Here is a 24603-nt window from a genome sequence, read left to right on the forward strand (position 1 = left end):
AAAGATAACACAATGCAAACAGTTTAGTACTGAAATTTGCCATACTTAAATATTTTTCGGAGCATTATTAAACACATTTTATCTATGTTTTCATAGATCAAATTTTCATTGATATTAGTTACTAAAGGTTTAAGAATATTAATAAGCCATGCTGAACAAAGAATACTCTACAGACTTTACAGAAGCCACAATTTGTGCTTGGCAAGGACATAAGGACAGAGGAAATGTAAACAAAATTAGACAAGGGCATCCAAGCAAGATCCTCAACGAACTGCAACAGATATTAAAGAATTACACAATTATGGACTGGATATACATTTCAACCATAATACAAAGTATGAGAGAACAAAGTTAATTAGGTTGTCGACCTTGTAAGAAACCACTTATTTCTGCAAAGAAATGGTGCAGTATGACCTTTGCTGTCCTAGCATCAATAAACCAACCAATCAAAAAAATCTGCAAGGAATGGAAAGGCTTGATTAAACTTTACTATGACTAACTCGTCATCATAAAAGTGTAGTTGCATTTTCTTAACCACTACTTAAATGCTACTTTACACAAAAAAGGAACATATAAATAGACTCTGTTTCAGCAAGATAATCACCCAAGCTATACTTGCTATGATTATTTTCAGTTGAAGAATACAAGACTTTTAGACCATTAGAAAAAATGCTTCTGTTGGCACTTTATGTTAATATGTTTACACACAAGAAACTAAAATCCTAATTGACACTATCTATTGTTGGATAAAGAGAGGAAAAAACAAGTATTAATTTGATCTTAAAATGACCATCTCCCAGATTTTTGAATCTTGATAGAGCCAGACTTGAGGAATTTTAAAGCTGTTTCTGATTCCAAAAACATTCTCTCTGACTTATGACTTCAGAGTAGCACTTTTGTTTTCTTCCATTTGAACCAGTATGAAGGAGTTTCCAGGGCACGGTCTACTAGTCCTAACTTGCCATAATGATAGTGCTGAATGCATTTTTCATGTTCTCCAAAGCAGATGTCAACAAACATCCAGGAATGTTAGCAGAGCTAATCTCAGGTGGTATGGTCACTTAAACAGAATGGTAGAGGAAAGATTAGCAAAACAAGTGTTCTCTGGTAGGTTGGCAGGAAGAAGACCAAGATATAGGTAGACTGATACAGTAAAAAGTGCCTTACAAGATAGAAAATATAAGATCTGATAATGTTGGAGTCTTGATAGGTAACAGACTGATTTAGAGGGAAACTAGATAGAAAGTTAGTAATGATATAAATTTTTCATGTAGTACTATCACCTGTACATACACCCCTTGAGGGTATATATCAGGAATTTGATGATGATTAAGATGGTGCCAATTAGGACTCTAGTTCCTTGTGTTTGTCAAGTTTTTAAACTGGTCCACTGAATTGTTCTGTTTGTGTACAATGACAAACTGCTTTTGTGCTCTGAGGATGCTGGATGTAATACCAGTGAAATATGCAAAAATATCATTTTCTTCTTATTATTATTGTTGTTGTGAATCAATACTGTTAAACATATTGACCTAAGATTTTTAAAGTGGCATAGCCAAAGTCCCGACTAGAGTTCTATAGAACACCTTTAGGAAGAGACATTTGAGACAATATAAATTGACGAATAATGACCAATTCTTTCATGCTTTGAGTGAAAAAAAAAAAAAAAAAAAAAAAAAAAAAAGACAGCTCAACCGCATTGTTAAGTTTTATTAACTATGCTTGAATACTGCATGGCTATCATCAGTGCCAATAGTTATCATACAAAATATTGACATTCTAGAAGATAGTAGATAAAGAATTGTTTTGTTAAAATAAGAAGCAAACAAAGCCACTGAAAGACAATAATGCATTAATACAAAAAAGTTTATTTAGAAAACGGAAGACTTCAGCTCCGTACAAAGATTACAATTCTCAAAGAAAATACAAACCGGAAAGCTCCTGAGAAACAGGTGCATCTTAATGGAGAAAGAATTCAGGAAGTCAGCAAGTTCAAGTACCCCGTGATCAATTATTAATGTGAAGAATTGCTGTTCAGAAGAAGATTACGAATGGCTAAAACAACAGCCAGAGACTTGTCTAAAATCAAAAAGGATAGATTTTTCTCCATGGGAACAAATTTGAGGATTTTGCATGCAACTGTTTTTTTTTTTCCAACAGCAACTTATGGATGTGAGACTTGGAACCTAAAGTCAGACAGGAAAAGGATAACTGCTTCTGAGATGTGTGTTACAGAAGGTTATTGAGGATATCATATACTGAAAAATGGATGGGTGTGGGTGTTAGAAAGGATCAGTAGAATTTTAAAGCTCCTTAAGGATATCAACAGAAGAAAGTTAAAATATTTTGGACACAATGAAAGGATGGAAGAAGGACTTCTCGGAACAGCAACAGAAGATAAAGTTCCTAGAAAAAAAGAAGGGATAGACCATCAATGAGATGAATGGATGGTGTGTCTGGAGTGACTAATCTTCAGAGTTGAAGCCTCCAAAAAAAGCATACAACAGGACCACATGACAAGGACTCGTGTGGCACATGACTGATCATATAGTTCATTGCATATCCATCTGTGGATATGCAATGAACAGGATGGATGGATTTTTTTCTGTTTCCACTGATGTGTATAAAATTGTGAAAATATTACAATAAATGTACAGAAACCTGTTTGTCAAAATACTTTTGAGTGTTACTGTATATGGAGGAACTATATTCTGCACACACACACACAGGAGAATTCAGCTGAAACCTGACCAATTTTATTCTGATTGTTTGTGTTTATATATATATATGCTCTCATTCCCAACACATCCTCTCCTTTTTAAATAATTCAAGTGCGACCATCTGGTCACTCTTCTAATTTCCTCACAATTCTCATGTCTTCTAGTATTTGATTGACTGTTATTTACAATCCAACTTACAGATCCACGCATTAAAAATTATTTGAACATTGTCTTGTATGCTGCTTCCCTAAATTTTTTTGCTTTCTTCACCCTGGCTTATCAATACCAATGTCAGTCTCAATCTGCTGTTTCCATATTAATTTTGCCATCTGCATTAAAAGCTGAACCTAAAGAGTTAAAATATGTTTTGTAATCATAACTGAGAATTCACTTAATGTTTCCTGCTATCGTCATCAAAGCAATTACATGATTGAAGACGGTCAAGATTAAGGGGCAAGACTAAACTGGGAGGATACTACCACATGGACTGGTGTACCCTGTTGATTAGCTGCCTGATTTAATATACAGCAGTGCACGATTTGTCAGATGATATTTTGGAGTAGATGAAACTATCTAATATCTAAATCTAGGGCTTAAATCAAAAACTGTACTCTAGAGAATAGATGAAGCTAGAGATTTAGGGGTGGTAGAACTAGTTTAGATGCATATTATTAAGGTAGCCCATAAGATTACTTGGCTATTAAAGAACACATGAACAAATAGAGATAAGGAAGTTGTTATTCCTAAGACACCTTGATACGTCCACACCTGGATTACTGTGCTTAGGTCCAGTCTCCTGGGTTTCTTAGGGATGAGGATGCAGCGCAGAAGATTCAGAGGTAAGTGACCAAGATGATGAGTGGTCCGTGTAATAGTCCTTGCTAGGAGAGACTGAGGGTGTGTGGATTGCAGAAGTTAGGTGATAGGAGAAAAAGAGAAGATATGATAATCAGTGAGACGGTTGTGCATGTTTACATTTGCACAGTTCATCAATGGTTCCTTTTCTTCATTTGAGAAACCTTGTGCTTAAGTGATCCAAGCTTCTTGATCTTTTAATCCTAAGTTTCTCAATCTTAAAATACCATTTTCATATTTGAGATGGTGGTGGTCTTGGTGGGAAGACACCAAAACTCGCTAAGAATTATAGGTATTATTTCTAAGAATGCTTGATGCTATCCAGAAGACAAAAATCTGCTTAACAGAGAGTTTTTATAGGATTGATGCAAGGGAAAATGTTTCAGCACTTGGTACAGAGACCAGAACAAGGAGTCATCCCTGGAAGTTTAATAAAGGTGCGAGGACTATTTTTGCTTGGAGGGATATGAATGAGTGGAATGGATTGCCAGAATCAGTTGCAAGTACTTTTTCTGTTAACTGGTTCAAGGAAAAGTATGACAGATTGTGTGGATAGTTTGGGTCTCCCACAATGAGTCTTTGGACTGCATGCAGGTGCCTGTACAATAATAATAATATTGTTTATTCACTCATGAGCTCCAAGTTTTAAGATAAACAATACCAATATATTAATTATATCATTGTAATTTAGCATGAAATTATTAATGAAACTTTTCATTTGTTGAAATCAAGCTACCAGCTACACAATGCTATTTGTGTTATACTTAATTGTGTGAATATGTAACGTAACTTGCATGTTATGATACAAAAAAAAGAGCTCTCTATTCTGAGAACCACAAAAAAAAAAAAAAAAAAAAAAAAAAAAAAAAAAAAAACCATTCTTCTCAGAACAACCAAGATAAATTGAATGACTGCAGCATCTAGAGTTAAAAATACTGACATTAGCACTGGCTATGTCCCCTCAACTCCAAATCCAGAAGGCATTAAACCACCACAGGCAGAAAGCTCCAGGAACAAGCTAACATAGGAAGAGACTGAGGTAAAGCATACACTGTCAAAAGTAAAGATGCCAAAGCACTTGCTATCACTGACTTTGCATCCCAGAATAACCTTAATATCTCCAAATATTCTTGATCTCTTCTTTAGTGGCAACTCTTCTAAATATACCATGGATGCTATTTGCTCTCTAGGCAATTCAAACCACAATACACTATTGATTTCTTTTTTTTTTTTTTTTTTGGTTGGTGCAATAGTCACAGACCAATTTCAGCCATGTGTTGGCCAAACAACACAAGGGCTTTCAGCAGTAAGAGACAGACCTAATAGAGATACCTAATTTGAAGTAATGCAGAAGTCATGTTTCTCATACACAAGTAGTGAAAAGGTGTATGACCTTATTAAAATACTCTAGATTAGAGCTAGTTGCAGAAAAATGACTTTTGCATTGCTTCAACCTTGTCATCTCTATTGAGTCTGGATAGTGGCTCTTCCCATAATGCATATCATTATGCATGCCCAAAAGGATGTGTGCTTTGAATTATGGGATACGATGGCAATCAATGTGAAGGTGTTAGCCTCTATATACAAATAGCCTTCATTTTTAATTTAATAAAAGTATGTTTTACACCTTTTCCAGTTGACTACAAATCCAATTCCACAAATCTTGTGCTACATAAATGAACATATTACTAAGATAACTTCTACAACTCTCAAATTTTGATCTTTTTCTTCAATAGAGTGCTGATAACTTAATTTTAATGCTAATATAAAAACTCAATCCAGAAGGTTTTTTTCCTTGCTAAATATATTCTTGCAAACAGACTTACTTTTTGACAACACTTAGATCTCTGAACAGAGCTTATTTGAGAAAAACTAATTTCCAACTTTTCTTGTCAAACATTACCTCCTCAGTATCCAAGAAAGTCAGGTTTTGTCTAGTTATTTTAACCCATTAATAGCTTTTCTTTCTATACAAATCTCAAAACCACCCCAAATGTCAGATTGGTGTCTCTAAGAGCTCTTAAAAATATTTAACTCAGAAGACAACTAGGCTGGTTAATGCCCGGGTATGTCCATGCGGTTACGCACTCTTCAACCATAGGCCCGGGAAAGGAGCATCCTGCGTTCGATTCTCGTCGCTGAAGTTGACTGCAGGGTTTTTCTCCCCAATTTACCTGGGATTCTTCCTCCCGCAAAGCAGGCAAACCGGTCTTACGAACACATGGTTGAGCGTGGGGGTAACGACCCCACCTCATAGCGAGTTATAAAACCCAAAAATGGGAGGCCAAGGCCCTACATGGGGCTATAGTGCCAGAAAAGAAGAAGAATGCCCAGGTCTATCATTACACTATACTCTTTCACTTAGATGTTCAATTACTGTCATTAGTCAGTCTAATATAGAGGTAGCCAGGTTTTCCCTCCTAGAAATTTAGGTTTTTCATCTCACAAGACAGGCAAGTGAGAGTATTAAAGGACAAAAACAGAGGGTGAAAGAATTGATAGTTGTGGCGGGTACGAATGAATTGAAAGGAGATAATTTTTTTTATGAGAGAGGACTTTAAAGTATTGTTAAAGGTAGCGAAAGAAAAGAGTGACAGAGTTAGGATGGCGAGTCTGTTGCTGCGGTACGACAGAGAGGAGTTTAGAAGGAGGGCCATAATTGCAAATGACTTTATGCGCAGGTTATGCAGACAGTGTGGAATGAGTTTGATGGGTGAAAGAATTTATACAAGATGGATGGCCTGCATCTGAATGGATTTTGTGTGCGGAGACTGGAAAAAGTGTTGCTGAACGAAGTGAAAATGGATGTGCAGAACCAGGGAAACTAGAACTACCAAAGGGGGAGGGGAGTGAATATGCGGACATTAGTGAGACAGTCGAGTGCAAGAATGTATATAATGTACCCGAGCCAGTACTAAGGACAAGAAATCGGAATGATAGTTAGAATAATACATCAAAATAGGGGTGGGACCTCTGCATTTCATGTATAGTAATGCCAGGAGTATTAGGAACAAGAAGAATTTTTGGCCTTGATTGGCTCTTCCTGGCCACAGTTATTGGCATTAGTGAAACATGGTTGACGGAAGATGATATAGTTAGTGGGATAGAATGTGTAGTGTATAGTGTGTTCAGGAGGGACAGAGAGAATAAAATGGGGGGAGGAGTGTTATTGATGATAGCTGATGAACTCAGTCAAGGAGAATTGAAGTTGTATTGCAGGATAGTGAAAAGAGCTCATTTGAGGCTATTTGATGTGAGGTTGAGACTGGCAGAACAAAATATATAGTTGGATGCTGCTATAGACCAGGTGATGGAATAGATGGTGGAGATAGTATACATAAACAACTTGATGAAATGAATGGAAGGAGGGTAATTATTATCTGGGGATTTCAACTATGGTAACATTGACTGGAAGGAGGAGAGGACACACGAGGAAGGAAATGGATTTTATTCAATTATTAAGGGATAACTATCTGAGACAGCATGTAATTGAAAATACTAGGGGTTTGAGAGTGCTTGACCTGGTAATAGCACCTGAGATTTTGACTGTAATGAATATGACCATGTTGCCACCTATTGGTGAGTGATCATAAGGTGCGAGTTAATTCTTCGATTTTCGATTAAGACAGGGTATACGTGGAATTACCGTGCTGACAAGTATGACAAGCTTAGGAGATTGATTGGATAAGTGTCATGGCATGTAAAACTGCAAGGGCTGGATGTCAATAGAGCATGGGAAGTGATCAAGGAGCATTTACAGGAGGTTATGGCTGATTGTATACCTAGGATCTGGATAGTAAAACAAGTAGGGGTTAAATGGATGAATAACACTATTAAGCTTGAGCTGCAAAAAAAGAAACAACCGTGGAGGGAATTTAAAGAGAAAGGTGACCTGCAGACACCCGAATGGTATAAAGCGCAAGACAGAAGGGTAATGAGTGTGGTAAAAAAAAAAGAGAGAATCCCAAACAGTTCTTTCAATATGCTGCAAGCAAAAAACCTGTACACGGCAGAATGATTAAGGAATAACGATGGTAAGGAAGTCACTGAATCAGTCGATAGTGGAATTACTGAGCGAGCACTTTGCAAGAGTATATCGTTAAGTTCTGAATTAAACAAAAATTAAATTAATTTACGTTTCCTTCGGACTTAACATGGGCTTGCAATTTTGAATCAATTATTGATGAACCAGAATATACTAGACTCTTGTAAATTTCACTAAAATATTACTAAGCTGAGAATCCTTCATTTAATATGTGATATTATAGAGTATTGTGAATATGACGTGGAGTGAACGCGTAATTAAAAAAGTCGTGCAGTGCCAAGGAAACTCTTGTGCTTCTGGTTCTTTTTACTTTTACTCTTGTGTGGAGTTGTGCTCTGGAGTTTTCGGACGGTCTTGCTGATGTGTATGTAGTCTCCTTGTGGCGTCCCCTCGTTCCCCGCGGATTCGAGACAATGACGGAGGAACTTGCCGTAGATTTTCCAACAATTTACCGGTCGGCGACCAGCCCAGCAGAAGGTATTCATCAATGCTTACAGAGATGTCGTTATGATGTTGAACGAGTTCACCATGGAACAACGTCTACCTATCTTCGGCGGCAGAAGTAAGTGCAGATTGAACCTTTGAAGAATGCCTCAGAGAAGCAAAAGGAACATGGTGTTGAAAGTAATTATCCAGATGAGATATGTAAAGTGGCCAGATAATTCCCCAGCAATTGGTAACGTACAATCCATGTTTTATTATGTGTATTAGAAGAGTATATGTAAACTTTAGGAAGGACTTTAGAGAAAGTTTTCTTTGAATGATAAAATGATAACGAGAATTTTGGGTATTTTGTTAAATAAATTAATTGAGAGACGTGGAGCCTTAGAATTGTCTTTTAATGATAGAAAGGGTTATGAGAATTTTATGAGAAGAAATTGTATAAGAGCGCATGAAGCTAGTCTAGTTATTCAGCTAATAATTGTCCTTAGTATTATTGAATAAGTGTGATTTTTCAAGTGTAAATTGTAAGCATTAACTGAAGTTCTTTGTCATGCATGCTAAGATGAGATATGTAAAATTGAGAATCTAAGTAAATTAGTTATTCTTGTTGAGAGGCTTATACGCTGGTTAAACATGATAACTAATATTTAAGGAATTGACAGCATATACTAGAAATATAGATTAAATAAACTTCAATATATACTTTCCGATATTTCGGCGAACGTCACGTTGCCATCTTCTTGGGAACTTACTACAAAGACACGTGCACACAAGTACTAATAACAGCAAATGAGACTGAAGCTAGCGTTTTCCTAAAGTCCTGATGGTGCCCCCTGGTGGGCTATATTGGTAGTTCTTGGCCTTTGGGCTGAAGTTCTTCTGATAAAAGTTTCCCAAATTTGGGGCAGTTTCATGCATCCAAATTTGTTGAGGTTTGGCATGTTCCTAAGGGCCGAGGCTGATTCCACGAATAGTCTTTCATACTTGAACTTGCTGCAGTGTATTACTGTGGCTTCTTCCATCTTATTCTGTGGCGAGTATCCAGAGCGTGGTCTGCAAGCCCAGAGTGGCTGTACTGGTGAAATCGGATGTAATCCTTGTGTTCTGAGATTCTGATATTTGCTGTCCTGCCTGTTTGGCCAAAGTAGGACAGTTTACAGCTGCAAGGGACCTGGTATACACCAGGTAGGTCTAGGGGAAGTGGTTGGTCTTTGGTGGAGCAGATAAGGGATGCCAGTTTTCTATGTGGTCTGTAACAAGTGGTCAAGTCATGTTTTTTTAGGATTTTATTGATTTTTTCTGAGGTGCCTCTGATGTAGGGAATAGTGATGGATTTAGAGTAATCTTTTTTGTGAAGGGGAGGGGTGGTGGGTTGTGGATAACTGGGTTAAGTATTTTTTGGAGAGGGGTAGCCGTTGGCTGAGAAAGTGTCACGGATGTGATTTAGTTCAGTGGTTAGGGCTTGATCATTAGAACAGATTATTTTTGCCCTGTTGAATAATGTTTTAATAACTCCATATTGTTGTGAGGGGTGGTGGTGGGATTGTTGGTGAATGTATCTGCCTGTATGGGTGGGTTTTCTATAAACTGAGAAAACCAAGGTTCCATCAGGTTGGCGGGTGACTAGTGTGTCTAGGAAGGGGAGGTTATTGTTTTCCTCTTTTTCCAGGGTGAATTTGATTCTAGGGTGTTGGTTGTTCAAGTGTGTTAGGAAGGAGAGGAGTGAATCCGGGCCATGTGGCGAAAACATCATCAACGTAGCGAAGCCATATGGTAGGTTTTTGTGGGGCTGAGTTTAAGGCTTTCTCTTCAAACATCTCCAAGAAGAAGTTGGCCAAGGGTGGGGAAAGTGGTGAACCCATGGCTGTCCCCTCTATCTGTTTGTAGAATTTTTCCTGCCAAACGAAATAGCCCGAGTTCATTGTAAACTGAAATAGGGCTGAGATATCGGGAGGAAATTTAGCTTGGATTAGCTCTAAGGTTTCTTTGAGGGGGACATTCGTGAATAGGGAGGAGACATCAAAACTGACCATTATGTCATTATGTTGGAGTGTAAGGTTTTCTATACTGGCTTTGAAGTGGGCTGAGTTTTTTTATGTGTGATGGTGTATTGCCAGTATAGTGTGAGAGCGCTTTGGCTAAATGCTTGGCTAGTTTGTAAGTGGGGGAATCAATGCCATCCGCTATGGGACGTAATGGCACATTTTCTTTGTGTATTTTCGGGAGCCCATATATGCGGGGGGGTCTAGAGTTATAGGGTTTTAGTCTGTTGGTAATCTCCACAGGCCAAGAAGTGACCTTCTTAAGGAGCCTATGGAGTTTTCTAATTTGTGAGTTGGTGGGATTGTAATCAATGGGGAGGTAAGTGGAACGATCTAATAATAAAGCCTTGAGCTTACCTGTGTAGTCTTTAAGATTGAGTACCACAGTGGCTTTTATCAGAAGAACTTCAGCCCAAAGGCCAAGAACTACCAATATAGCCCCCCAGGGGGCACCATCAGGACTTTAGGAAAACGCTAGCTTCAGTCTCATTTGCTGTTATTAGTACTTGTGTGCACGTGTCTTTGTAGTAAGTTCCCAAGAAGATGGCAACGTGACGTTCGCCGAAATATCGGAAAGTATATATTAAAGTTTATTTAATCTATATTTCTAGTATACGCTGTCAATTCCTTAAATATTAGTTATCATAAGTAAATTAGTGCTCATTCATAGAACGTATAATGTTTCAAATGAATTAAATGTTTTGCTTCTTTTGTTTAACTGATGACTTGCCTGATTTTCTTTTCTGTTGCACTTGCTCATAAATTACGGACCACAGCGGGAGATTAATTTATAGAGAGGCTACGACTGCAAATGTAACTCTTAGTAACATAAGATTGTATGCTAAACTGTGTTCTGGTTCCTCGAATCTACACTATCTATTAATCTAGGATTCGGGGTGGTGCAGTGAAAAATAAATTTTCCCTGAATCTGAAAAGGGAATTAGAACCAGTGTGAGACAAAGGAATAGGTATCCACCATTAGTAATTCCTTTGTCCCACAAACCACTAGCATCGTTCTTATAAGTATAGATTGGCCAAGAGAGATATTGAAGTTAAGAGAATTAAGATTAAAGATAAGGTTTTAGTATAATTAAGAATAATCAAGAGGTAAAGATAAGAGAATAAAGACTAAATAAAGAGTAAAATAATAAATGTAAAACAAGAAGTAAAATTTTACAATATCATCCAGGTGGTGACATTGAAAAAAATGAAGGAACCATTAGTTTATACAAGAATTGTGATGAATGGAGTGGAGGTGAATAGTCTATTACAGAACCTTAACGTGAATACATCTGTGGGATTGGATAGTATACTGGCACGGGTCTTACATGAAGCAGCTAAAGAATTATCAGTGCCCTTGACCATGTTGTTTAATCTGAGTCTCGGGTCTGGTTTAGTCTCGAAGGTGTGGAAAGAGGAGAAAATAGTTCCACTGCATAAAGGAGGATCCAAGACTACTGTTGCAAATTATCGACTGATCAGCATATCAGGAGTTGTTGAAAAGTCTTGGAGAAAGTAGTCAAGGGAAAAATACAGGAATGGATTGATGAAAATGAGATACTGTACAGGGGACAGCATGGCTTTGTGAAGGGTAGATCATGCCTCAGTAACTTGCTAAGTTTTATAACACAGTAACGGCTGAACTGGATAAGGGTAATGGATTTAAGTGATACTGCTGGACCTGGCTAAGGCATCTGACAGGATACCGCATGGAATTCTAATCCATAAACTACAACATATGGGAATGGATAGGTGGGTGGTTGATGGAGAGATATCAGAGCAGTTTATTCAGGAGTAGAGTCCAAAAGACGGCCTGCGACTAGTGGTGTGCCACATGGTTCTGTTCTTGAACCACTGCTGTTTAATTTGTTCATTAACGATATAGGGAAGGATCTAAGAGGAACAGTTCATTTGTTCGCTGATGATGCAAAGTTAGGTAGGGAAATAGTGAATGCAGATGTCAAAATCTTGGAGGAAGACTTGGATAGATTGGAGTTCTGGGCTAAGGAGAATGGATGTCAATTTAATGTGACAAAATGTAAGGTTATGCATTTTGGGGTGAAAAGATTAGCAGCAGTATGCCACATTGGTGGAACTGTACTCCAGGAGATTGATGAGGCCAGGAAATTGGGAGTGTTGGTGGACAGGGAGATGAAGTTTAGGGAGCACATTGCAAAAGTGGCTAAATCAGCTCATCAACTCACTTGGTTGTTGAAAAATACTTTGACGAGCAGAGACAAGCAAGTTATTGTACCTCTGTACCGAGCCTTGATAAAATTTCTTCTCGACTACTGTGCCTAGATTTGGTCACCTAGGTTTCTTCTTGATGGGGGAGGAGGAGGTGGAGAGGATCTAGAGGCGAGTGACCAAGATGACAGGAGGTCTACGGAATGAACCTTATGAGTACAGGTTGAAGATTTGTGGGTTGCAGAAATTAGTTGATAGGAGGAAAAGGAGAGATATGATTGAGACATTCAAATTGCTAAAGGGTTTCTATAGGATTAATTCAGAGGATATTTTTGAGATCACGACTGGTGGTGGGAGAACTAGGGGACACCTATGGAAGCTGGGCAAGAGTGTGGTTAGCAAGGGTGTTAGAGCTGGGTTCTTTACTTTTAGAGTGGTAAATGAGTGGAATAAGCTGCCAGAGTCTGTTGTGGGCGCTATGACGGTGAGTGAGTTCAAGGCAAGGTATGATAGATACTGTGAGAATGTCGTATAGTTGTGTGGACATGATGTTTAGGACCTCCCTCGATGAGTCTACGGACTCCCTGGAGTCGTCCATAATAACACTGGCTAGTTGGTTGGTTTATAGTTTATTGGTGCAAAAACAGCAATGTTCATACTACGCAATAGTAAAAGGTTACAGCAACACAAAGAGTCAAAGAAAAATTGTAAACACTATGTATGTACAAAAACCAAGCCAAGCACAATGCAATATATAAAGTTAAATAGAAATTAGTAAACAATATTCATGCACAAAATTAAGTTTCACAACGCAGTATCTGCATATAAATAAAATTACTACAAAGTTACAGCAATACATAAATAGTCAACAGTACAAACTAGTAAAAAAAATGCATGTACAAAAATCAAGCCAAGGAATGCAGTACCTACATATAAATAAAATTACAACAAGGTTACACAAATACACAAGGTGAAAGGTTACAGCAATACATAAATAGTCAAAAATAAACCAATCAAAACTTAAGGTAAGCAATGCAGTATCTACATATAAAGAGAATTACAGTCAAATGTGTTTATAGAAATTAGTTCTTTGTAGAAAGTTAAAAACATCATGCAATGTGCCTGAGCATATTGCTGACACTCCACCAGAATATGACAAATAGTGAGACATGTATTGCATTTTTCACACATGGGAAGATCATCAGCCCTCAGTAAATAAGAACATGTAAGATGATTATGAACTGTGCAGAGCCTAGCAAGAACAACTTCCTCTCTTCTCTTTATACGTTGACTAGAATGCCAATGCTTCCTGCCATGACGATTGCCATTAAGCAGTTAGCTTTGATCTTACAAACTGTTTGTAGTCTGTATATGGTACTGTCAAATAATACGTGGAGAAAGTATGAAATGATCTAGCAGCGGCATCTGCAGTCTCATTTCCCTTAATTCCAATGTGGCTGAGAATACAGCACAACTGAACATCAAAATTAAGAGTTCATTTTGTACAAACAGTTAACACCTCATACAGCACTGGTTGTGGATTATACATAGGAGAGCAGATAGCCTATAAAGAGCTCAATAAGTCTGTATAAATTATACACTTTTGGTATCAGTTTTCTTTTATATGCACAAGTGAAAGTTAAATGACATGCAACTCTGCTGTATAATTTCAGAGGACACATTGCTAAGGTGTCCAAGATTGCACATAGGATTGCTTGGTTGTTGAGGAACACACTGACATCCAGAGATAAAGAGGTTATTATTCCCCTTTATAAAGCATTGATACTTCCACATTTGGATTACTGTGCTCAGGTCTGGTCACCTAGATTCCTTGGAGATGAGGAGGCTGTGGAGAGGGTTCAGAGAAGAGTGCCCAAGTTGGTGAGTGATATAAAAAATGCTCCCTACATTGATAGATTGAGAGCTTGTGGATTGAAGAGATTGGTTGATAGGCGAAGAAAAGGGGATATGATAGAAACATTCAAATTACTGAAAGGTTTTTATAGGATTGATGCAGAGGAAATGTTTCAGCTGTGTGATAGTGATGGAAGAACAAGAGGTCATCTCTGGAAATTAAAGAAGAGTGCGGTTAACAAAGGTGTCAGAACAAGGTTTTTTGCCTGGAGGGTGGTGAATGAGTGGAATTCATTGCCTGACTTAGTTGTGAGCTCTTTGTCTGTAAATGAATTCAAGAAGAGATATGACAGATATTGTTTTGCTAGTTTGGGTCTCCCGCGATGAGTCTACCGACTCCGTGGAGATACCCGTAATAATCATCATAATAATAATAATTACTGCAATCCCTCCTGTTTGCAGTAATTATACAGCCAACATAGATGTGCAAGAAATCAGAGTGAGCTGCTCTGTGTGCATTAAACAGCTGCAGGTAGACAGAGATGGAATATAAGACTTCTGTATACGACAAAGTGAGAAGTTGCAGGATGGAGTGCAAACCTGCTATGGAGAGATGCTGTTATGTTTGGTGTAGGCAATGTTGTCAATTCATACCAACAGCTTGCATAGTTTCTTTAACACACACATACCAAAAGGATGTATGGCAGTTTGAAGTGTGTGATATTGAGCTTTCCAATGCAAAGAAAAGACTAGTCCATGTAGGATGATCTGGGAGGGACTATCTTTAGAGCATAATTAAGAAACAATTGTTTCCATCTAAGTGATAGAGCCAGTTCATTTGCTTCAACATAAAGACCGAGTGCATTATGTGCAAAAGGTATCAGTAGCTATCCATATATACCCTGATGATGGATGGGATCCAACCATCCCAGGTTATTCTGTTTTGCAGAACCACAGACTTGAGACCCATAATTGAGCTTTGAACATAAATGCACAATAAAGACGAAGCAATGAAGACTGATTGGCACTCCACTCAATGATAGGGTGTGAAGGAAGTTCAATGCTCTCTTGCACTTTTCTCTTAGTTGACAAAAGTGTGCAAGGAATGCAAGTTTTCTGTCAAAGATGAGTCCCAAGAACTTAGCTTCTGTAGCTACCAGAATAACAGTTCTTTCCATTCTTAATTCAGGATCTGGGCGAGGATTGCATTTGACAGAAGTGTACAACACAGACACTATCTGTTGAAAACCTGAACCCATTACTAAGAGCCCACAGAAAAAGACTATTAATTGCTTGCTGAAGTTGTCTTTCATTTACCCTCATGTTATAAGAGTGACAGTAAATAGTCATCAACATATAGAGCACTGTCTGCAGTGGGAGAAAGCTGTTCAGTGATTGAGTTAACTGACAGCAAAAAGTGTCACACTTAAGACAGAGCCTTGGGGAACACCCTGTTGTTGATGATATGGCAAAGATGCATACTTTCCACTCTGACTTGGAAAGTTTGCCTGGACAGAAAGTTTAATAAATAACCCAAGACCCAGGTTATAGAGGTCTATGAATATGCCACATCTCCATGCTATGTCATAAGCTTTTTCATGTCAAAGAAAACAATGTTCTTGTTTCAAAAATGCATCTCTTATACAAGTTTTGAAACTAACCAAATGGTCTGAAGTTTAATGATGTCTACAGAACCCACATTGTGTATTGGAGATAATACTGGTGCTTTCTAAATACCAGAGAAGTCTGGCATTAACCATTTTCTCTAGTATCTTACAAAGACAGCTGTTCAGAGCAATAATTATTTGCTAGTGTTGGATCCTTTCCTGGTTTTGGGATAGCAATGACAACAGACTTATGCCAAGAATTCAGAAACTCTTCCTCTGCAAGTACTATATTATATATATATTAAGAGAAGATGATAGTAGATGTTTTATCATTTCATAATGGATATCAATAGGCCCTACTGCACTAGGGTAAGACAGTAGAAGACCTCTTTTTAGTTCCTCCTTAACAAATGGCTGATTGTATGGCTCAAGACCATTGGCAGAAAAATTTAGCCTTTCTATTGCTGCTCTTTCAGTATTAAAAATTGGAGGATATGAAGTTGTTGCTGAGATTCTGGCAAAGGTTTCTTCCAAAGTGTCTGCAATAGTTTTGGGATCAGCAATAACACTTTGCTTATTATCTAAAGCAGTGAATTTCAACCTTTTTCATAATACGGCACACTAAAAATATATTCTTTTAAATTTTTTTGATGATCTGGCAAAAAATAGGCATAATTTTGATTGATTTACACACACAAGAAGATGGAAGACCAGACACTAAGTTTGGTGTGGTGGGGTATCTATGAAATATACCCAATGCTCTGTGTTGATTTTTTCGGCTGGCATTCTGTGTTCCACCAAGGCTTTGGAAAGAGTGGAAATTGAGATGATGTTCTTTAAATGGAGGCTGTTGTTGCCTAGACAATCCACTCTGTTATATACTTTATTGCTTCATCAATTGGTGTTTGACTGACAGAATCAGCATTAAAATTTTGCAAGATGAGCAAAGGTTTTTCAGTCAGCCTGGTCCATTTTCAAAGGACGTATGAATTGGTCGCCAACACCGAAATCACGTGCTTTATAGATAAAATTTCTCAACTGTTATACAAGCAAAATAATTACCAGTTTAAAAAGTTAATTTTCCTACATGTAATAATAAACAACTCATCCCAGAAGATGGATTGGTTACCATCCTATTATCGGAATGGATTCTCCTTTTTGTGAGATGTGCAGAAGCGTCGAAGGGTCTCGAACCTGTGGGCATACTATAGCAGACGACATAAATGTTATCGGTAAATTTTGGAACAGTATACATAGAAGTAGTGTAGTAGGCCATTAAAAATAACTTTGTAAAATGTATTTCATTCTGGTGAGTGATATTTTAAAATAGTTAGCCATAATGTATGGATAGAAAAATTTTTAAAATCTGTTAACATTTATTTTTAAGATTTATATCTGTGCACTAATCGAATTTGGACATTGAAAAAAAAATGATGCACTAATCAGGGGATTACTGTATTATGTTTTCTGGTGAAAATTTAGCATAAGATTTGTTGCGACACATTCCCAGAAATTAATAAATCACCATGTTAATACAGTATTTTATAGCTCATTTTGTATTGTACATATTTTAATAAGTAATACCAAAACTTTTCCGTTTTGGAGGTCAACGTATTAAAAAAAAAAAAGTTGAGAACTGTTGCTCTAATGCCTTTTAATTCCCAAAGGGGAAGAGCTCCTTTTTAAGAGTCTGGCAGCCAGTATTTATCCTTCACTGATAGTGAGCTCGCACCACCAATGAGATGAGGCGCAAAGCCTCATCTCATTGGTGGTACAGGGTAAGAGGATAAGAAGGTACAACACAACTGTGCCACCTCACTGGCCTAAATCCTGACATTTCTCTAACAGTGCAAGTTCTTAAGTTAAGGAGATAATAAATCCCTCATTATTTTAAAGCCGGATACGAAACTCAGAGATCGAAATCTAAGAGTTTCATGCCGAAGAACTATTGGCGAGTCCAAGCATAAATCAACACCTGGGTGGTACAACACTAGGGCAACTCGTGTCAAAGGTGGAGCAAGTTTCGTCACTATCCTTAATATTTTCTCATAATGTAAAATGCAGCTCCTAGGAGATGTATTACTGTTTTACATTATGAGGAGAGGTCACTACCCAGACCGGTTTCAACCTTTATTGAGGTCTCATCAGTTCAGCGAGTAGGTAGACCTGGAATACCAAGGTTTAAGTGAACCGAACTTACATATACCCCTACTATCTCCGAGTCTCATATCTGGCTTTAAAATAATGAGGGATTTATTATCCACTTAACTTAATTTATGCTGCCGGAAAAATAGTCTCTCGGCTCTTTATTGTAGTGCAAGTTCTGTCAAGTTTTGGGGTGTAGGGTAAAAAGCCCAAGAGGGAGGGAATCCTTGCCTCTGCCAAAGACTGAATAACTCAAACCAGCCTTATAAGAAACTTTTTGTAGCCTTTCTAAACTAGAACCCAACCTATAATATTCTTTCTTACTTTGAGCAGCCAAGTGTTATAGAAGCAAAAGTCATTTCCCCAGGGATACAATATGACCTACAGTCATTTCTATATCATTTTGTTTAGTTACTCAGATTTCACTTCCATTAAGTAGTTAATACTGCATATATTTAATCTAGTCCATGTTTGCACCAAATTAGTTCAGCAGAGAATTTACCGTTTATATGAAAATTGCAACATACAGTTGATCCTTGAACAATGAGGGTGTCAACCCCTCCATGCAGTTAAAAAAAGCAGCAGCAGCATATAACCTTTGACTCTCCAAAAGCTAAACTACTAAGAGCCTACTGTAGACTGGAAATTTTAGTGATAACAAAACAGTCAATTAACACATATTGTATGTAATATCTATTATATACTTCTTACAACAATAAGTATACTAGAGAAAAGAAAAATGTTATTAAGAAAATCATAAGTAAAATACATTTACAGTACTGTACGGTATTTATCGATACTGTAAGTTTACATGGTCTGTTTATGAGATGAACCGTATGTCTGTCAGTACCTATAGTCACAAAACACTGTAGATGTTATACGTATTACTAACACTAGACATCAAAAATGAAAATATAATTATGAAAAAGAAATCATTCATATTTATTTACAGGTATAATGATTCGTGCATTGATAATGAAGCAGCAGCAATATGATTGCTTTAGCCTATACACTAATGAATGAATGGTTATAAAATTTTTTTATTTTGTGTGCGCAAGTTTTGATAAATTTTTAACTTTTTATAATAGATGTGTATATTTTATGGTACTGAATGATAAAATAGATACTAGTCTATGTATATTTTATGCATTCAAAGCATACCTGACTTTTTCAGTATTTCTAGATTATGCAGTTCATCTGTGAGTTTGTTTGTAGTAGCGAGTTTTGCATGCTGAGCAAAATTTGTTGCAAATTTACAAATACATTTATTCAAAAAATTCTGCATATAAGTGGACCCATATTCTTCAAGGGTCAACTGCAAATATAAGCTGCATATCCAAAGTAGTAGTAGTAATAGTAATATTGAGTACTATTTTATTCCTAGTTAGGTGTTTATTTGTCAACGCTACTGCTTTTTGTTTTATGCTGAGGTTATTTTAGATCTGGAAGTTTTTTTGCTTGTTTATTATCAGAATTAGTAAAAGTAGCAGCTCACTGCCTAACACCTCCCTCCACTTTGTGTGGTGTGTCCTGCCACTACGAGTCCACTAATTAATCTTTCTTTCTCTCTCTCTCTCTCGCACGCACGCACACACACACACATGAGAGAGATATCCCTACCCCAAACTTCCACATGATAAGTCACCAATTACAAAGCTTATATCTGCTTGAGCCACTTTTGACCACAAGACAGGGTTTGATTCTCAACTGCTTCATTACTTCCACTAAAGATAATTTCTTTAAAAAAAATCTATTATTTTTTTAAAGGTAATTTCCTAAAAAAAAGATATGAATTATAAAGTACACAAGGCAAGTGTCTGATATACTTTATTTTTACTCTACTCTTGCATTCAGACAAGTAAGTGAAATGATGTAGTAGTGAGTTTTGCATGCTGAACTTTAATTACCTGCCAACTCCTTCCTACACAGTATTCTCTTATAAAAAAATGTTGATGCTTTCATTCACATAGTGGTCCTCAAGTAGATTAATAATGTTAATTATAATTTACTCTTATGTGAATATAAAAGATAAAAGACCCAGACAAAAAAATTAACGTTCCACCACTGAAAAATGAATGTCTTGGGGAGGGTCCCTCTAAATTTAGTATTATTTCTGGGGGTCAGATAAATATATCTGGACACTTATTTTTTAAATATCGTTAAATATTCATTAAAAAAAAAACAAAGTTAACACAAATGTCAAAAACGTATTATTTATGAAAATACCTGTTTTGCCAATTGACAAGCTTTGTCTGGTGAGGTCAGTATTTCGTAATAAAATACTGAAAAATTTAATGCCAAACCCAGCCTAATTGGATGCGTTGGTTGCATTTTACTCTTACTAATATCAAAGGCTTCTTGGTAGGCTTTCTGGGATTCTTCAACAACACCTGAAGATTTAAAACATCAGTTAAGTATAAGGAATGAACTAATAATAATAATAATAATAATAATAATAATAATAAAAAGAATGTTACATATCCACTCATCCCTATTATTGCCCAATATTCTTTATTACCTGTTCTCCACTTTGTTTTTGTCAATTCCTGAGCAGTATATACTATAACAGTAAATCAATCCTATCAAAACCAAGAACAGCAGTCTACTAATTCCACTGCAGCTGTTGAAAATTCAAATTAATATTTTTATATCTGGTCAAGATGAATGTGTCTAGAAATATACAGCTTAAAGTGGGTTTTTAATTAAATATCAATATAAGTTCATTAAAATTTAATAACCTTTTCCAATACAAAGAATCAAATAGATACTATATTGTTTATTAATGTAAATATAATTGACTTCCATTTGTTTTCCCAGCATAAGACTTTTTTTTTCATGACCTGAAACTAATAAAGCATGTCGGGAAATAACCTAACCCCCCCCCCCCCCCCCACCACCAATTAAACTAGCATGGTTGATTAAAGAAGATGACAGGTTTGATATTTGTGAATGTTTTAAGTGGATGATTTTTACTAAAGTGGCCTTGAATATGTTCCACTTTTGGTCTATAGAGCAGGTTTCAAGATTATCTAACTTTCATCACACCCACACGAACAGTTTTTAAGTGTTCTGTGGGTAGAAATGCTAACCAAGTGAACTAAGACCTAAATCATCTGGGAATTCAACTCTGCCAAACTGACTTTTAAAGACACTCAAGATCTTCAATGAGTAGAGGAATAATCTCATGGTTAACAATGATCAGGGAAACTTACAGACTGTTAATTTCCAATTCCACATAGGATATGAAACCACACTTGTAAGGCCATATACCATCCGGTTCTAATTTCACTCAAAACATATACACGTGAAAATACTGGAAAGTAATCAAATGACTAAATTTATACAAATATTTTGGTTTAAGTATCTTAAACCATCAGTGTAACAAACAGCACCGAGAAATTCAAATGGCAACAATGCAGGCACACAGAAAATGGTATTTCTCATGTGCAGTTGTGAGGAAGCCAAGTAAAACACTACTAGGATACAAAAACAGATGAGTAAGTGTGTTCCACTTTTCCAACTTTTGGAAGGTGAGAAGAACAACCCAAGCATTTCCTTTAAATGGAATTCAAATGTGAGAGCAACTGTAACTAGTATTATTTAGCAACTGCATGTTTAGAAAGACACTCGGAACTGGCTCAGAACTATTCATATGTACAGGGTGTCCCATAAGTTCCTAGATATTTCAATAATTCATAAAAATTAAAAAAATTGGTATATTAGAGTGCGGTTTGCATGAAAGTGAATTGCAAGGAGGGGGATTTTTTTTTGGCAGGGAGAAAAATTTCCTTCTAATTTTCACCGATAGAAGGTGCTGTACCACATGCATCATTTGCAAATATGTGCAAATGAGTTCTATAAAATGCAGGGTATACTGCCAACTGCTTGTAATGAATGCATGCAAATTCCCAGTCACTGGCAGTGAGCAGAATTGTTTTTGTGAAAAGAAAAAGTTGTTACTGTGATGCTTGCTTTGGTGGTGTGATGATTACACACCATGACGGATGCAGAATAGTGACATTTTCGCTATGCCTGTGATTCTTGCAGCTTCCTGTGCACTACTTACACTGCTTGTTGATTATGCCACTAGGGTATGGACTTTGGATAACACTGGTCTGCATGTTCAAGGATGATCTGACAAATTTTCAGTTTTCTCGAAAAGTTGTATTAGACTATTCTGGCAGGAGTGATAGGACCTTGACCTTTCTTCATTCTTTTCTGCGTTCAAAACTTTCGCTACCAATTCACCATTTACATAAGACAACTTCACTAACCATATCTTATCCACCAATGTAAGCATCACAGCAACAAATTTTTCTTTTCACAAAAACAATTATGTTCACCTTCCCTCCCCAATGACTGAGAATTTGCACACATTCATTATGAGCTGTCAGCAATACACACTGTTTTATAGAACTCTCATTTGCAAATGATGCATGTGGTACAGTGCACTACATCAGTTGAAGGTAAATTTTTTTTCCCTGCCAAAAAATCCCCCTCCCCGCAATTCTAGGACCTTGACCTTTCTTCATTCTTTTCTGCGTTCAAAACTTTCGCTACCAATTCACCATTTACATAAGACAACTTCACTAACCATATCTTATCCACCAATGTAAGCATCACAGCAACAAATTTTTCTTTTCACAAAAACAATTATGTTCACCTTCCCTCCCCAATGACTGAGAATTTGCACACATTCATTATGAGCTGTCAGCAATACACACTGTTTTATAGAACTCTCATTTGCAAATGATGCATGTGGTACAGTGCACTACATCAGTTGAAGGTAAATTTTTTTTCCCTGCCAAAAAATCCCCCTCCCCGCAATTCACTTTCATGCAAACTGCACTAATATATCAATTTTTCTAATTTTTATGAATTATTAAAATATCAAGGAACTCATGGGACACCTTGTAAGTGAATAGAGTAGCAGTAAAGACTGTACTCTATCCATAGTAGATAGAAACAAAGAGCCCCACCAAAAACTTGCTACCCTTATCCATTCTACCAAAGATCAGCTCCCTCCTCTCTCAGTGCATTAAGTATATAAAGTACCCTGTTCCTGCAAGCTGGCTTACTTCGAACAGACAGGTAGATCAGTAACCATCCATTTAGAAGAACAGAAATCACACATCTGCAATCATGACTATGGTCAATCTGCCTTGCAGACCATGTTTTGGATACAACCCACAGGATCGCCTGGAGAAATACCACCATGCTCCACCATAGTAAATTCAAAAAAGAAAGACTATTTTTAGAATCTGCAGCAGCACTCAGAAATCAACCGAATTTAAATAAATACGACTGCATAAAACTTCTGATAATTATGTTTAGGAAACATAATTATCAGAGGTCCCACTTTCCGTCCTAGGTCACCTAGGACGTAAAGTGGGAGGGCAAGCCACCTAGATAGGACTTTAGACTCATCCATGTGTTTCACTTAGCATTATGTTGTATTTGAGTGTATGTTACAAAAGTTATTTGTAATCCCTGAAGATGTATCAGTGACCGAGACGAAAAATTGGAAGCATTATTAGTTTCTAGTCCTTTCCTAGTGCTGTAAATATTCCATTAAATCTCCAACATGAGGTAACATATCCCCTCCAACTTTATAAACTTCATACATGTACCTCACAATCTCAAATTTCTGTCCTGAATATGTCCGTCATCGTTAACTTTCCCCACCCCGATTTACTTATTTCTTCTGACAAAATGTTTTCATACACCTTGATATCACGAAACGTTATCATTAAGCCATATATGGCTTAATGATAACCAATTGATTTAAACCACATTATCCTATTCTTTATCTTCATTAGGAGTGCAGTATCACTCAAGATACTCTTCTACACCTAGTCAATTACCATCAATTTCCTTGGTGTTTCTAGTCTTAAAATATTAGCTTTTATGTCCCTACTCAATTACCAGTATTTTGATAGCTACCAAATGGTTTCTAGTTATTAAACAAATTCATCCCAGAAATTAATAAATCCACAATCATGTGTAGCATATAACTTACTTAGAATCTAACATGAGCATTATATTAATAAAATCTAACTCTCGACTTAGTAGTTATTAAGTGATTACCTGTAAATCTTTTAAATAACCAAGTAAATTTAGGTTGTTTGTTCCTACTACCCAATTTTAAGTCTCATCTGTTAAAAAATATGCATTGAAAACAGATATTCTGCAGTCAAATGTAACTCAATCTGCAAAAAAAAAAAGAGCATTAATGTTGTTCCCACCCATCAAAGATATGAATATACTGCAACCTATTGCAGTACAGGGTGTTCGGGATAAATTTGACATATTTATAATTAATTATATTTTTCCGTAAGTTACATGTATTAACACACACTTCTCTTCATTTAAAAGTTTGGACCCTTCTTCATTCATATACAAGATGTCAGAAAGGATGGATAGCTGGAACCCACCTGAATCATGGAAGAGAATAACTTGTATCATGATGATTCGTGCCCGCCATCAAAATAAGGATATTACGACTGCTGCCCAATGCTCCCTGAATACAGTAAAAACAATCAGGCATGAACTAGAGACTTGAAATGGTGACTACGAGGATGTAGCAAGAAGAAAGATCCCTAGCAGACGATCTGATTGCGTTCGTACAGCAGAATTCCTCGCAAATCTGCAGGAACAGGTGTTGAAGAACCCTGGCATTGGAATTCGGGCTTTGTTCGTGGAGT

The 24603-nt window shown here is 36.8% G+C and overlaps 1 protein-coding gene across 1 annotated transcript in view; it reads right to left on the reverse strand.

Annotated features, from left to right (window-relative positions):
* Positions 1–24603, reverse strand: part of LOC150106881 (14-3-3 protein zeta-like) — a 93605-nt gene that overhangs the window by 17374 nt on the left and 51628 nt on the right. The window contains exon 4 of the mRNA XM_090392789.1: positions 20126–20289. Coding sequence (XP_090248915.1) covers positions 20126–20289 — 164 coding nt within the window. The remainder of the gene's footprint in view (positions 1–20125; positions 20290–24603) is intronic.

Source organism: Typopeltis vanoorti, chromosome 5, assembly GCF_054136105.1.
Source record: "Typopeltis vanoorti isolate ZY-2024b chromosome 5, IOZ_Tvanoo_1.0, whole genome shotgun sequence".
Taxonomy (NCBI): domain Eukaryota; kingdom Metazoa; phylum Arthropoda; class Arachnida; order Uropygi; family Thelyphonidae; genus Typopeltis; species Typopeltis vanoorti.